Source organism: Ruditapes philippinarum, unplaced genomic scaffold, assembly GCF_026571515.1.
Source record: "Ruditapes philippinarum isolate M1 unplaced genomic scaffold, ASM2657151v2 ctg4049_1_1_1_1, whole genome shotgun sequence".
Lineage (NCBI taxonomy): Eukaryota > Metazoa > Mollusca > Bivalvia > Venerida > Veneridae > Ruditapes > Ruditapes philippinarum.
Window position 1 is genome coordinate 55566 of NW_026857367.1, and position 16981 is coordinate 72546.

At 32.1% G+C, this 16981-nt stretch overlaps 2 protein-coding genes and 1 long non-coding RNA gene across 3 annotated transcripts; 1 reads left to right on the forward strand and 2 right to left on the reverse strand.

Annotated features, from left to right (window-relative positions):
* Window positions 1-166: 166 nt before the first annotated feature.
* Window positions 167-3122, reverse strand: LOC132749519 (uncharacterized). Its single transcript, XM_060739317.1, has 2 exons — window positions 2232-3122; window positions 167-1235 (listed from the first exon to the last, which is right to left on the reverse strand). The coding sequence occupies exons 1-2, from the start codon at window positions 3048-3050 to the stop codon at window positions 900-902; spliced, it is 1155 nt and encodes a 384-aa protein (XP_060595300.1). The 5' UTR covers window positions 3051-3122; the 3' UTR covers window positions 167-899.
* Window positions 3123-3770: 648 nt separating this feature from the next.
* On the forward strand, window positions 3771-5334 carry LOC132749522 (biotinidase-like). The gene is made up of 2 exons (XM_060739318.1): window positions 3771-4018; window positions 5038-5334. Exons 1-2 carry the CDS (start codon window positions 3797-3799, stop codon window positions 5332-5334), a joined length of 519 nt encoding a protein of 172 aa, XP_060595301.1. The 5' UTR covers window positions 3771-3796.
* Window positions 5335-10050: 4716 nt separating this feature from the next.
* On the reverse strand, window positions 10051-13268 carry LOC132749521 (uncharacterized). Its single transcript, XR_009628429.1, has 2 exons — window positions 12886-13268; window positions 10051-11717 (listed from the first exon to the last, which is right to left on the reverse strand). It is a non-coding gene; the product is annotated as an uncharacterized LOC132749521 (long non-coding RNA).
* Between the last annotated feature and the right edge of the window lie 3713 nt (window positions 13269-16981).

Below are 16981 nucleotides of genomic sequence, written 5' to 3' on the forward strand. Positions count from 1 at the left end.
AAACCTGTGCTCAAAAGCCGATAAACAGTAAGATATAAGTTGTTACTAAATTAAATATTTAAAAATAACATGATCTGATACTAACACTCTTTCAAAACATTTTATCTCTTTGAAAATAATTTAATTTTCCTTAATTAGAGGATATGAAAATTTTCTTATTAGATCTAAATTTATTTTGACTACAGTATCGGTATCCTTATCAGTTAAGATCTGGCTTTCATGTTTTGTTATGAATGTAAATAAGCCCACTACCTTGATTGAGTTGCGCAGGCACTGCCTTTTCTTATAACCTCTTGGTGACTCTTTACAAGATTTCAAGAGCCGTTTTGATTTTCTTTTAGACAATATCCATAAGAGGACTTTTACTTTTATTCTTTTGTGGCGTTATAGTCATAATTCATGTATTAAAGGAATGCTTTTTGAAAATGAAGGCAATAGTTTTGTCGTTCATTGCAAAAATAGTACAAAGTGCTATTAAGGGTAAGCATTTCCTTATTTCATGGAAAAGTACATTGTGAGAGGATATGCTCAAATACTGACTTTCAACTGACATACGTTTTTTCTAAATAATCCTGACAAAATGGCTCAAATGTTTTATCTAATGATGGTGGATGCAAACATTTTTATTTCATGCACACATGAACAAATCGATACAGGTTATTTAATTCCGCATTTAAAGCATTTTTCAACACAACTAAGAAATTTAAATGATCTGGAAGCATTTAGAATATTGTCAATCACTGAAAATTGACTCAATTATAGTCCGATCAAGTGCAAATTAATAATAAAATAAACGAAAAAAATTGAATTATAGTGAAAAGTAAGGATACCAGCTCTATAATTTTGCCATAAACCGTCTTATAAGTACATTCTGGAACTAGTTATAGGCATTTTAATTGTTAGAAAACAGACAGTCCGTCAAGAACCTCGGTCCGCAGAAACTGGTATAACACAACAGCTTCCTCTCCGCATGTTGGCATCTCTTTTCTACTGTCGTTCATTAAAAATGTACACAGTTCAAACACTGTTTCCTCACATACCATAGGTCCTTTGAAAATGCATTCTTCTGAACAGGCATCTATCTGGTTGTCTGTGACATTACACAAATAATCTTGAACTCCAAACCGTTCTGGACATGTATACATTACCACTGGTCTGCCATTCGGAGAGGTTTGGTTTTTAGAAGGTCTTATTCTGTGACTGTTCCACAAAGAAGCTATTTCATTTAGTTCTTCCTGTATATAAAAAATAACATTTTTGTAAAACATGGTATATATATATTACACTTAACTTGGCTTTGGAACTTAAATCAATTCTAAAACATGACAAATTCGATTTCATATTTGAGCCGCGTCATGATAAAACCAACATAATGGGTTTGCGACCAGCATGGATCCAGACCAGCCTGCGCATCCGCGCAGTCTGATCAGGATCCATACTGTTCGCTTACAAACTCTATAACAAGTATAGAAACCGATAGCAAATAGCATGTATCCTGATCAGCCTGCGCAGGCTGGTCTGGATCCATGCTGGTCGCAAACCCATTATGTTGGTTTTGTCGTGACACGGATCATTTATGTTTTTCTTTATTTATTGCGCTTTTTAATTAAATGACCAAGCGAAAGTCCCCTCACTTTTTCGGCTATACAACAACTCTTTCAAAAAATATTGGTCACCAGGCATTAATCTTCGATCTGCATGAAAATCCAACACAAAGACTTCACAAAAAAGTAAAGAAATAGAAATTAAGAGAGACTATTTTTTAGAGTCATTTTTCATGAGCATCATGCAGCTCTAGGTAACTTAACGATATTTCAGGAGGCGTAAACGATATTTCTATCACCTCCAGATTCATGGTAATTTTCATGAAAAATTTGAAAATGTATCTGAATGTTAAATATTGTAAGGTAACCAAAAGGAAGCAATTTACACATTTTCAATGCCACTTACAACCACCGTAAATTACTAAAAAAGTGGTCGAAATATGCATAAATAGCCCTTTCAGCGTTAGTACCGCAGTAGAAAAAATAGTTGTGTATACTGAAAAATCAGTCATTAATTGCACAGAACATGTAAAATATTACTTGAATCTTTTTACATATACTAAAATTTTTGTTAATTTTTATCAAGTTTGATTTTATTGAAATATTTTGTCTCATCTGGAGACATGCAGCTTTTATCTCAAATAAATTGTCGAGGTTCATTTCGTTATAAAAATGATTAACCCATACCTGTATTAAGTTCATGAAACAAAACTGTAGGATAGCTTTGTCAACAAAATTTCCAGTGTAGCACCCTATACTGGCTAACATACCAAACATATCCATCCAGTATTGAGCGTTATGCCTCCTGAGGAAGCCCCACCAATGCTCTATACGCTGATTGTGGGTGCTTGACCCTTCAAGGTAACACGTTTCAGTGTTATGCTCGTTTCCTAAGCTTCTCAGAAACATTATCATCTGTCTAACATAGCAGTTTTCTGTGCCCATATCAGCTCTGATACGCGCTGGACAACCTTTTATATTTCGCACGGCATTTATGAAGTATCCCGCGACAACCTTTGGATCATTATTCGTTCTATGAGCCTCAAGCCATATTATATATCTTGAGAAACCGTCCACGGCTCCGTGGATACAAATCCCAAAGGGCTTCAACTTGTCATATCCATCTATGTGCCAAAGGTAATTAGGCCCAAGATTAGAATATATTCTCCGCTGAAGACGGTTTCGACGCCGTTGTTGTACACCAATAGGATCTATAATTAACAGAAGTTCACGAATGGTTTGCTGGGTGACAACATATCCATTCTGTAAGCATTTAAGATGCATCATTTTGTATCCATGTAACATGCCAGACTGTTGCATTTCATTCATCACAAATAAAGCAACTTCAATAATATCACTAAAGTGCACACGTCGATACAGATTTAAACGCTTTAAAGTCCTTTTTAATGTACGCAAACTTACATTTTGACCATCTGATTTTAGTTTATCCAAGATTTCTGAATAATTCAAGCCAAGCAAGAAATAATCATGTATTCTTTTATCCATAACTGTATCACATACTATACAGCAGATGGCGTTTTATAAAATAAGGGGCACTACTCGGTGCGATGACCAATGTTGTCATCCTATCTGCTATGTAGGAGTTATAAAGTCCTACGTAGGAGTTTAAAACTCCTAATTAGGCTTTTTAATCTCCTACGTAGGACTTAAAAAGTCCTACGTAGGAGTTACAAAGTCCTACGTAGGAGTTTAAAAGTCCTACGTAGGACTTAAAAAGTCCTACGTAGGAGTTATAAAGTCCTACGTAGGAGTTAAAAAGTCCTACGTAGGACTTAAAAAGTCCTACGTAGGAGTTTTAAACTCCTAATTAGGCTTTTTTATCTCCTACGTAGGAGTTACAAAGTCCTACGTAGGAGTTAAAAAGTCCTACGTAGGAGTTAAAAAGTCCTACGTAGGAGTTTTAAACTCCTAATTAGGCTTTTTTATCTCCTACGTAGGAGTTACAAAGTCCTACGTAGGAGTTATAAAGTCCTACGTAGGACTTATAAAGTCCTACGTAGGAGTTATAAAGTCCTACGTAGGAGTTATAAAGTCCTACGTAGGACTTATAAAGTCCTACGTAGGAGTTATAAAGTCCTACGTAGGAGTTATAAACTCCTAATTAGGCTTTTTTATCTCCTACGTAGGAGTTTATTTTTTTATAGAACATTATGAATTGGCACCAGGACGCTTCCGTACCATTGAAATAGAGTGTTATCGCATAAAAAGTCAGGGATTATTATTTATGGAATATGGAAATCAAAATGTCGGCAAAGAAAAGTGTCGTGTGCTGGTTTTTGTTATCGGTTGGAATCACTATTGTAACAAGTACAAAAGTGAAAGTAGCGGTCTATGAACATGTTGTCATATCACCTGACGACCCTGAAGCTTTTTTCACGAGACAGGAAGCTTTCCAGTGGATGTCAAAAAATTTAAATGTCTTTGATGAGCAAGCCCGAAAAGCGTCTGAACAGGTATTTATGTTTTCATTATTCAATTAATTGTAAAACCTTAGAAAGATTTGTGAGAAGAATAACTCGAGGATACCATAACGCACCAGTGCGTCATTTGTTTTCCGATTAACGACACTTCACCATGTGCCTAGTCTACAGGGCGGGCCTTAACCATTGATTTGAAAATGCCATATTTAAAATTCTTGCTGTTCCTTTAATCATGATACCCCCAAAACCAACCTCCAACATTTTAACTAGAGCTGAATTCTTCATTCGAAATTTGAAATTTTGCCGTTTTCGTTTTCAATTTAAACGTGATATTGTGTTACTTTACAATTCACAAATCTTAAAAAAATACGAAAAAAGTATGAAAGCATATTTCTAAAATACTGTAAACTTCGAATGTTGAAATAACATTTTACAATTACACATTTCTCTACACATTAACTCAGAAGTTTTTAATGGAATACCTGGGGTGTTTAATGTTTACCTTTAGAACGGGCAGCCGTCCAAAAACTCTCAGATAAGACGATAAATTAATTGGTAAGTGGATGGATATGCAATTATTTCATTACGGCGAAGGGGATTAATCAACCGTTTAACGTATTATCAAGTCTTCTTTTTTCGCACTTAAATATTTGATAATTCTCAAAAGCTTGTTAACTCATATCTGTTATAGATGAAATAACTCGCTGTCGATATCAATTTATTAGAGTTTTCACCTTTGTCCGGTGCTACAACAGACTGATAAAATATGTACATTACAATTATAATCATTCCATTTATCTGACGATAATAGAAATTATATCCATTTATAAACTAAGTAATGTAAAAACGAAAAAGGCTAATTAATTTATATGATTTTTTAAAATATCTTATTTTTATATTTCTATGTTCCACTGCCTTCTGTTTTTAGACCTGGCAATCAATTTTTATCTAGTTCTACATTTTACGTATAAGTCGTTTCCACTTAACATAATGACTTTCAAATATTAAGACGTTGCTTTCATATTTCAAATGTTTTCGATACTTCATTGCAGGGGGCAAAGATTATTGTTTTCCCGGAGTATTGTATAACAGGGTTTGATCATTCACGTAATTCGATTGTTCCTTTCTTAGAAGACATTCCGGATTCTAGTACAGACTGGAATCCGTGCATGGAGCCAGATCGTTTCGCTGATACACTTGTATTAAGAAATCTAAGTTGTATAGCTCAAATGTACACAATCTATTTTAGTAGCAAACATGGGTGGACATTAAAATGTGTGACAAAAATGACTGATAAAACATGTCCGCACGACGGCCGATATCAGTTCAATACAAAATGTGATTTTTGATAATAATGAAAACGTGGTTGCTAGATACCACAAACTTCACATGTACGACGAGACACCGCTTTTTTGATCCCGCTCCCACTGCTGAACACGTGTATTTTTGATACACCCTTTGGAAGGTTTGGAACAATTATCTGTTTTGACATTATGCAAAATGAACCAACACAAGTGTTGTTGAATAGGTACGCGTATTAAAAATTTACTAGTAACATCTGCAATGAACGTTTTTCTTGCCATTTATATTACCGCAACAAATGTATTCAGGACTGGCTAAGAAGAATGGAATAAACGTCATTGCATCAAACATCAGAAACTCTTTATATCAAATGGCAGGATCGGGTATAATCGGAAATGATATCCAAAGTTTATCTGATATTAACACTAATGGCACGGAAGGTATTTTACTAGTGTCTGAGATAGAACCTGAAGTTACAAAAACATATGCTCCAAACACAAAAGTGTCAATAAACAGTTCTGGTAAAATTAAGCAATTCATTAACAAAACATATGAAGGTACTTATCATTTCGGTTTAAATATGTCTTACGCTATCATGGCAGGTCAATCTGGAATTATAACGGCGTGTAAAACTGACGTATGCTGTGTTGTGACGTATCAATTCAAATCACGCGACGAAAACGAGACAATCATTCTTAGCGTTGTAGATGAACTGATGTATGAGCCTGGGATAATACACATGCAGTATTGTGCCGTGTTTTAAATGTAAACCACATACTATTCATTCGTGTGATTTACGACGACATTTTCGTAATAAACTCTATTTTTGCTGACATTAAAATACAAGGATATTTTGACAAGGGTGTAACTTTTCCGCTTGTGACTACTATTGACAATAACAAATTAACTATGGATATGGACAAGTACACTTTCGACGATAAAAATGCAATACTGCATTGCAATCAGTTTGAAAATCCTCTTTTAGCCGCAGTTGTATTTAACACACTTCACTTAGACGTCATGAAAACAAGTGCATCTAGTAATGTTGCAAGTGAGACTACATTATCGTTGTCCACTGTACTATTGATATATATCTATAAAGCATCTTAGATCCAATTTTACTTTTGACAGTCATTTGCACGTTTTCGAATTATATTTTTTTTCGTCATTCTAATAACGAATTGCCTCATAACGTTCAGAATGCAAGAAACTGTGATTTGTTTTACGACTCAAAACATTGTATGTGCGTGTGTTCTTAACAATTCTGAAGCACCTGGTAAATTATTCTTATTTAAGTTTATTGAAACATACCTAGTGCGAGAATGACTCTGTATTTATCTATTGCATATATGTACTGTACATTTTCAGAGTTGATAAAACATTCATTGCACCATATGTAACATATTCTATACGTAATGACTTTAGTGCTAACAGTTGCTTAATTTACCTCCTCCTCCGTTACTACGGTGTCCATGAATCTTAGCTTGCACTTTCGATGTATTTTTTACAAATGTTTATATATCTTTGTGTTATATCAGTATACAAGTTCAAGTAACATTTTCCTATACCTACAGTTTATTTGGAAACTATAGAAGAAAAACGAGCAACAATTCATACCAGTTTAAAATCTTCATTGCACTCCTTAAAATTTTAATTAGTGTTCTAAGCAAAAATTCGACTTGAAAATATTTATTTGTTACTTGAACTTCTCCGCATTCTGGCTCGTCTTCCGATCACGTCTTTGACAATAATAATAATAAAATTAGTTTAAGAGTTTGGATTTAAACAAAATATAATTTGTAACATTAATTTGTCTTGTAGAAATCAATACTTTACAAATTATATATATCCCTTATGCTCGTCTTACTTTAATTAAGATTTAGTCGGTTTGGTAAAAGCAAGTTTAACAGTTGTATTTTACAAGCTACCGTCCATGTCGTTAGATCTTCTCCAATAACAATGAATTTAAAACAATGTGTTCAAAAACGTTAATCAACAACAATCTGCAAGATTATTACATTTACAAAGATTTGGATGACAATTTGTGAATAACCATGAAAATAATATAAGGCTAAAGTTCCTATTGAATAGAAATATTCTTAGATAATCTTGTAAAATAAATTTGATTCATAATGATAATTTTACACACGTACATTGATATAAAGTCTGGAGAAGATCAGCTCAAACGTTTTGAAAAGGTCTTATACGAAAACCTTTCAGATTAATTGAACAAATATCTAACAATTATCATAAATGAATCGCTAAAAATGTATGCGAAAGTATGGTATGTTATTATTTACGTTCAGTTTCTTTAAGTATCATGAAAATAATTAAATATATTTTATTTCGCTTGTTGAAATAAATCGTTTCAAGGTAAAATATGACACGTACATAATATAATGCTTACAAGGTTAAACGCAAAACAATTGTATATATCTTGAGATGAGAGTAACATGTATATGTGGCAGTGTTTTCTATTCAACTATTCACAATACTTTAAATTAAAGATTAGCTAAAAGGCGTTTCTGAGGTACAAATGGGTACATTAGGTCTTCCTAGCTATTTGTAAAAAAGATAGACAGTCACCATGTGACATTTTAAGTGTCTATTTGACATAGGTTCATGTCATAAGGAACAAAGGCTCATTTACTTAATGATTACTAATAAGTATTAAATTAATAAATTCCTTCTTTTTGTAAGGCTTATCTTTTTACTTAAAGACTATACATGGCGTTTTCTGAAGCGGCACAATTTGACTTGGTGTAGTCGTTAGCTGGCAAATCCGGTACCTTCCGAGAACAGACCCATTCAAATCGATCGATATTGCGTTATTTAAAATGTTGCTGTATTGTACGACTTAAGTGTTTCTTTTATCGACTTGTTCAATCGAATCGAGTCTGCAATTTTCACCCTAAGTATTTGTTTTCATTTGTTGTTTCCAAGGATATTCCTTTTAAATATTCTTTTGATCAAGAATTCGCATTTTAAAGTTTTAGTAAAATACACATCTTTACAAAACCTTATTTATTGTGAGTTTAAATGAGTTTGTTTCTCTTTTTAGGCTAGATATTTATGATAAAGCATGTTAGTTTGTGAATATGTATACATGGCACGACTGTTCTAACAACTGAACGGGGCTATCTTTATTTTAGGTTTTTATTGCAAATTTATTTGCAATGTCCTTCAGACTTATAAATTATTACACAACATAGTAATAATAGTTCTTAAAACATATTAATGCGTAGCTTTGGATTAAGAACACGTGATTATTCATTATTAATATTTTGTATGAAGATGTAATGATACTTAATTTGCACCATTTGTAAAGCCTGATCTATATATACCGTTAGTGGTACCATTATATTTTTGTTCTTTTGTACCATTACATAATAAATATTTGAATGATCATTGTACATATGCACACTTGCATTGACATTACTTTCTGTATAACATGAAAAATACTCTGAACTCGTAAGAAAATTGCTAAAATACATTTTGTTAATAACATGCGCCAAAAAGAAAACTTGACACTCGGTATTTTGGGACAAGATTTTCAATTTTGAAGACAATGACTTTAGGTAAAGGCAGTGCACAGAATATATGGACATCATCTGCAGTAAAACAGACACATGTCTCACCGTTTTTCTTTTACGTTAATTAACGTATATTAAGTCGGACTACCCTCGAAAATAAAGTATACAAAACGATTAACAGTGGGAAACGGGTGTCCAGAAACGATTTTGACCATATCTACAACTCATACACCGACACAACGAATCCACATGGATGTTAGAAAACATATGGAAACTGCTCGAGAAAGACGTCGCATTTGCTTAAATGCAGAGGACTCCTTAACCAAATACGTCGACCAAGCTCCTCTCAGATGGGTTTCGGGGCTACGAGACGGCCGGTCAAAACTTGAACACCGGTATTCCTCTGCTTCCTTCTGTTTCAAAACTGCCGTATGGGTCTAGCGTTGTCTTGAATAAATGAAAGCAGGGCAGGTTGCAAAATATGACTGGACAGCAGTTATGCTCCCTTGAACAACACCACAAAGGATAATTTGTGTGCACAAAAACTGCGATACCACCGTCAGCTTCGCAGACGTAGACCGCAGTACAAAGTGAAGCTCAAGATAAATCAGATTCAAATGTTTTTGATTGGACCTTAAGTGTCACTTAGCCCATACAGGTAGGTTGAGGCGATGGAGAGTTGTTAAAATTGGTTCATTATGAGTTTCAGGGAGCGATTTCTGACAGTTTTTGTTGTTACCTTATCACCAAAAACCTCTCTTGGCAACTGCCACGGTTTGCTACAATCGAGTCCGTATGTTAGAAATTAATTGTCACGAGCAATTAAATATTCTTGCGACATGATAAGAGTGACCAGTATGTAGATTCCATATATTGTTGACGTTCGTCATTTGCAAGACTTTTCTTTTAATTTATCAAAATGACAGTTTAATTTGATTTTTTAATTTCATAGGCAAACATGCACACGAATTTAGTGAAAGCACGTTTATTCCCTGTTTCCATCTTTCAGGACTACATGGTCTCAGAATACACACGACAGTAAATTAACAAAAGCCTTACAGAGTAACAACGTTTTCGATTTTAGGAATACAGTTGAATGTATTTGATAGGACACTAAAAGAAAACATACAAAATGTACCTGCGTGAAGTTTTCATTTTGGCCCAATATGGATACAAAATAAAAAAGAATAGTCATTACCACTGCGGATGATTAAAATAACAAGAAGAAAGAACTCTTGACTCTTTTTATTATTCATCTTTGTACATGTATATATCATTGACACCTTTTTCATATATATTGTCTTTCAAGATATAATATTAAATTTAAACATTTGTACAAGTGGTTTAATACACATAATACATACACAATATACAGTTTCATAAAGGGAATGTTTATTAAGATAAGTCATCAAAAATAAACATGTTTATATGTCAATGTAACATTTCTCATGAAAATAGAGTTATATTATAAAGTTTGAAGGATTATATAAAATACGAGGTTACAAGCTAAGGAATAGAATTTATAATTCTAACACTCCTCGTGATTTTGTCGCTAAAGACACTGGTTAGGGACTGCTTGTATATGCGGCTGTTATGTTTTCTCCCTCGATTATATAATTTGCAAAGCCTTTTTAAGCGACAATGATAAAGCATTTAATTGATATTTTCAGTTCTTATAATATTTTCTTTTCATATAATACGGAAATAATACCTCACATACACTAACGCCACAGATTTGAACCAAATCAGTTAATAAAATATTTTGACAAAACGGCACCAGTCTGTAATGACGTCATCCTAAGTATACAACTCATTCATAAACGCTGACGTCATTTCAAACAAATAAGAATGATAAATGGGGCACTGATGTAAACACAGTACAATTCAGTCTAAGATATAAGTTTTATTGTTGAAAACTTGATAAAAAAACATTTTTTTTTCTTTTTATTTCTTTTGTTTAATAAATTCTAATTCTTAGCAACAGTAGGTTGCAAAATCGAACAGCGTTATACGAAAATCGGCACTGGACGTTATTTCCGCTTGAAAAAATAACATGAGTGATCAATTCGTGGGCTATTACTACGCATCAAAACTCCAAACCAATGTTAAATAACCGATAAACACCGCTAAGACCGCTATTTTTTCTTAAATATAGATGGATATAACTCATTAGGTATTGTTTATTACTGTCAAAGTGGTTTATCTGATGGCGAAAATAAATAGAAATATCTGTCTACATTATCATGATTTCAAACTGTTCTGCTAGTAATCCAGTTTTATAATAAGAGCAACTGCAAGACTTAAACACACGAAAATCGAAATTATAGAAAGGATTGATAAAATCTTTAGCCAACCATGATTGTTATCTGGACAAGGTTTGTACAATGCCTTTAGAATATCTAAAATGTTTCTTTTGATGGTCAGATTAAATATTATACCAGCTGTACCAAAAATACTTGCTATGGCATCATCTTTGTCGTCACCCAAAAAACGAAAGACATGATGTCTGTTTTCTTTGTCTAGGCACTCGTATGAAAATAGTACCAGTAGGAGTAGATCTGCTACTTGAAAACATGAGGTTATCACACTGAATGATAACGAGAGAGTGTCGAATGTATTTCTTGTTTTTCCTCCTTTCCTTATAGATATGTATCCAAACAAATATTCCAAACAGCCTGACAGCATTTTGCATATAACAGACACCATGAAAATCCAGTGATATTCATTCAATGCAAAGTCACAGGCATTGTTTCCAGTATCTTCTATCTCAATGTCATTTTGACGCAGTCCCTCAAAATTTATCCAGTCAAAGATGACCCCAACGATGAAACACGCTATTCCAGCAAACCAGAGAACCTTTGAGCAGCTACACTTCATTGTTTTATTGTTGACTTCAACTGATATTAAGAAATATAAACAAAATGATGAACAAAATGTATTATTTATGATCACATCATGCAATATATCGAATTTAATTAAAGTGACATGATGCTCATTCTTTCCATTGTCATGTTAGTATATATATATATATTATTGAAAGGGATTATGACAACATGTAAACTTATTTTGACTTTCACCCGTGCATAAACTATAAACACTTGGATGGACATAATGTCACTTTAACGTTTTTGTTTCTCATTCATAAAGTATTTTGCTGCATTGAATTTTTAGTTTTACCAATGATACCTAAACTTACCAAACAGAGTTAAAATATACAGGTAAAATATTATCAAGATGATATAAAATTCCTGTAGGAATCTCTTAATTCAAGTGTTTTAAAACAAAAAGAAAAAAATATTTTCAAAATGTTGTGCAATCAATTCATTGATTACAGCTTATACTTATGTGTTCAATTTGAATCTACTGATCAATATTTACGTAATTTGATCATTATATATTGAGAGATTATAATAAATATAAATTGACTGAGATTTCAAATGACTAAATATAGATTTCATGAAAAAAAATCTATTCGTTAAATATAGAAATACCACGTTCATAAACATTTTGTACTAAGTTGACTCATTACAATGGTTTGCGTTTGAACAAATATATTTTTGCAACTTATCAATAAAGTAAATAAAAATCGTTGCAAATTGAACTACAATATTGGAAGGTTCATGGCAATATAATATATTGTTTAAGTACCTGTATCTTAATAATTAATCGTATTATATTTATTTCTCATAACGTCTTGTTCATATTTCCAATAAAAATGTTGAGCATTAAAATACAAAATGCATTGTACATGTACATATATTAAAACTTCCGAAATCGTTAGAAAAAATGATACAAAAGATTCGCACCAATATAACCAATGTTAGACAGTTGCTGTACATAAATATATTTGATTTACATGTGTGATAAAATAAGATACAAGTACTTTGTTCTTTCACAATTTTACAATGCACTGAATGTGGTATTTAAACAAAATAATCATATCGAAAAGCTGTCTGAAATGACATGCAATGTAACGTTTATTTTATAATCCATTAATAAAAAATAGATATAGTATTCATAATGAATGGAAAAATCTTTTTATAAATTAAAAAAGAAAATACTTACTTTGATATATTCTGTAGTTAACTGAGCGGTTATTGTCGTAGGTTTATTTCATTTATTCTTTCTCCTCCACGGAATGACTCTATTTGGCGAGGGTGGCAAACTGTCTAGTATAAAAACCTTTCGATTGGAAAATCCGTTGGAAAAACCGTCGGTTTTCGAAAAATGATTTAAACGTCAAAGAAAAAACATTTACTTGGTAAACCTATGATACCAGTGAGATATGTTTCAGTTATAGTTTTTATTAAACCAATGCATATAATATGCAACTGGTTATAACAACAAACAAATAGAAAAATAGCAGTCAAAATCACTTATATCACAATAATATTTTATACGTCAAAGATAAAACATTTATTGGTAAACCTACGATATTACGCAACATAACTGGATCAGGTAGATATGCATTTTAAATAATGCATTTTAATATCGATTAAATCCAGTTTATACCAGACTATTTATAGGAATTTAGTCAATACATGTATTTAGAAAACCAAAGTTATTTATAGGTGAAATTTCCCATTTTGTGAGTAATAATTTAAAAATAAAACAAAATATAATGAAAACTTATGTTCCTACGCACAAACTAAATAAATAATAATTAAATGGAATCAAGGATTTAAATATATGATAAATGAAAAACAAAATAAAGGTAACAATGTTGTGGTCTACGTCAAACATTTTTCATTCATGTTTGAAATGATCGTTTTTTTCCAATTATCAAGGACATGTTTTTTTACTTCAGTAAAGTGTAGCTGCGTGAAGCTTAAAGAAATATCATACTCAAATTGAACATTTTAAAATATTGATCAAATTTTTTACAAATTCTCTCATGTGGTAAATACACTAACAGTTCATGTGTGAGACTTGACGTAATATAGATGAACGGAGTATGAATACATTGTATTATTAAGAAGAACCTTATAAATTTATAAAAACGTCTATCATTGTGAAAGGAAACTCATCAATAGCCAGCATTTGTCACAAATCAAAGAATGTAATATCAGAATAATGGCATAATAAGAAAAAAGAACTTGATTTGCTCTTTATACAGAAGTTATTGTAACTAAGGGTGGCTCTGAAAGGTGAAATAATTGTTGATAATCTCCGGGATTGTATCACAAGAAGATGTTCGCGCAAATTATAAAAGTTTTTAGTACAGCGACAGACAAGGGAAAGCGATATTTACGGAATGATATCGCGAACTTTGTATATGTCACAGGGTGAAAAAATGTGTAGCCTGAACGGGACTCGAACCCGGGACCCTCGGAATACTGTACTGAGATTTAACCGACTAAGCTATACGGCCGCTTACAAACTGTTTTCCTGAAATAGTGTACAGTTCTGAAACATTACATATATGAAACAAAAAAGTGTGGCTATTTTTCTTCCGAAAATGTTATTTCAAAATATCAAATACAAAGTCAAAAACATGTGACATGTAATTTATTTCTTTTTGTGGGAATGAACGTAGATCTGCTTATTTCATACACATAAAATGTCAGTGATATCTGTGATGATCATTTCTGATTCAATTAAATTTCTTATCGTAAGATATATTAAAAGGTGTATCCCCTGGAAATGTAGAATTCTAATTAAGCTTTGTCAACTTGGCTCGACATACCAAGTAATTACCATTGAAGTTCATTGATGGTCTTGGAAAATAAACAAATTTAGTCTAAAATTTCAACAATTGCACAAAACCAGTTTTTATAACTGTTGTGAGTGAATAATGTATATAACAATTGTGTAAAAAATATATATATGTATAGATAAGAAATCAACACTTGTAAAATAATTTATAGTTCTATTCTTGTCCATATACTGGTATACTCGTCAAATACACGCGAACAGATTTCAATACAGCTCTGAGTACCCGTCATAAAAAGTATTTCATTTTCCAGAAAAGTCCATGTCATAACATGGTATGACAAGATCATGTGGCTTACATGACTCTGTTTGTCTTCACTTACACATTATCTTTTGTAATTGGCCTCTTAAATATTTCCATTAACTTTTCAAACTTTGTTTTGGGTTAGCCCTCAAAATATATTTTATTTAAGCATCTTTAATAACAAAATATACTCTTCTGTTTTTTTATCCGTTACAATCAACATTCACATCAACACACCAGGATTAAAAATTATGATCCGTTAATTACTTATGCCCAAATAACAGTTGGACTGGTATAAACCATGTGACTAAGTGACCATGTGACCATATAAACCCAGTTAGCCAAAACGCGCTGGCTGTTATTTTCATAAATTGTAAAATGTTTGTTTAACAAGCATAGTGGAACAACATGACAAAAGTGGAGTACTGTTAAATGATTTCAATTATCGGGCAGAAAATTTCGTATTGAGAAAAATCTCAGAAAACAACACGGTGTTATCAAAAAAAATATGAAACTATAACCATGTTTTATCAAAATGGTATACAATTTGCATCCTTTACTGACATAAGTGGGATATTTGCTTGCTTTGCAAAGCAATTTATTATTTCACTGTAGGAAATGTAATCCAGTAGAGTAATTCTCAAAGGGTAAAAACATACAAAACTGTGGTAAAGTATATTTCAGGTACAATATGTTATTGACATTTTGTATTAAACATTTAGCATCGGTAAAAATATAATATTATGTGAGTTTTATCATATCCAGATGATACAATAAAACATTAAAAATATTTTTTTGTTTGTTTTAGATTCTACAAATATGTCCAATATTGATACTTAGCTTTTATTACTGAATATTGTCTTTTTTTTATCCTGTAACATCATGTAAATTTAAGGAACTATACCCTGTGTAGAACAAATTTAAAGTAATACTTAAAGATTTTTCAATTTCAACTTTTCAGATTTCAATGTAAACAAACATATTCAATACACAAATAAACACTTAATATGTTAATTTCAATCAGTCTTTTATGCTAAACTTAATTTTAACAACATTCTACAATGTAACAATATAAATTACTACCAAGTATGAGAACATACGTCAATAGATAAAGGCTGTATAAGCAAAAGTGTAATATCTATTTTCAACACAGTCACCTTGGCACAAATTGACCAGTTACTCTACTCAAAGAAAGAACATCCAAGGTATATTGTCATCACACATGAAAATCATCCTTCAATAAAAAAGGCCATGTAAGCAAATGTAAAAGGTTTTTTTGAGCTCCAGGATCCTTGACCTTGAACAAGGTACCTTAAACTTCACTAACATTGAAAAAATCACATACGGTATTAACTCGCCAAATATGAAAGACGTCAGATAATGAATTTAAATTGTATGAGCATAAGTGTAAAAATCTATTTGTTAGAACTAGTGTCCTTAATCTTAGTGCCCTACACTCCTGTAGAAAAAAACCGGATAAGGTACAACGTATATTGCTACAAACTACGAAAACGTTCAGTCAATAAATAAAGGCTATATTAGAAAAAAAAACATATATAGTTGTAGCTCTTGTTACGTTGACCTTGATCCAGGTTTATTCGACGCAAAGTTGGAGGACTAATCAAATTATCTGCCTACCAATTACGAAATATATCAGTCATTTAATTAACCTGTAGGAAAAACTCGACTAAACTATGGAACTACGAAAAGGACGAAGAGGCGACCATAAAAATCTGTTATAATGAAATCAATCACTGAATTAAAATAGAGCAAAGAGAAAAAGAAAAATGCTAATGATATTATAAGCGAACTGTCCTTTGTAAATTCGCAACGTGAAAAGAAAGATGGTCTGCAGTATCTGGCTAAATTTGTGAGTTTTTGCCAAACGTTTCTGATGAAATAAAACATTAAGATTTAATCAATCACTGAACTAAACATATTTCACCATTCGGCTAACGGCTGATTCTTCACTTTCCAATATCACCTCAATCCAAAACAAGGTAAACGCCTTCATCTTTTGAAAAAGCGACAGAGAGATTTAGGAAATATATCAGGGACACAACGGTTATAAAAACCCTACAAATGTGACAGATACATATCAGCCAGCGACAGATACATATCTATCAGCGTACAAATGTTAAAAAATGTAAGGAAAACACTTATTATACATCAAACACATATGATTTGATATCAGTGAAACGATTA

Coding starts and splice junctions, on each gene's coding strand:
- LOC132749522 (XM_060739318.1), top strand. CDS start 3,797: ATGGAAATCAAAATGTCGGCAAAGAAAAGTGTCGTGTGCTGGTTTTTG. Junction 4,019..5,037: donor CCCGAAAAGCGTCTGAACAG/GTATTTATGTTT, acceptor ACTTCATTGCAG/GGGGCAAAGATTATTGTTTT.
- LOC132749519 (XM_060739317.1), bottom strand. CDS start 3,050: ATGGATAAAAGAATACATGATTATTTCTTGCTTGGCTTGAATTATTCA. Junction 1,236..2,231: donor GTTTCATGAACTTAATACAG/GTATGGGTTAAT, acceptor TTTTATATACAG/GAAGAACTAAATGAAATAGC.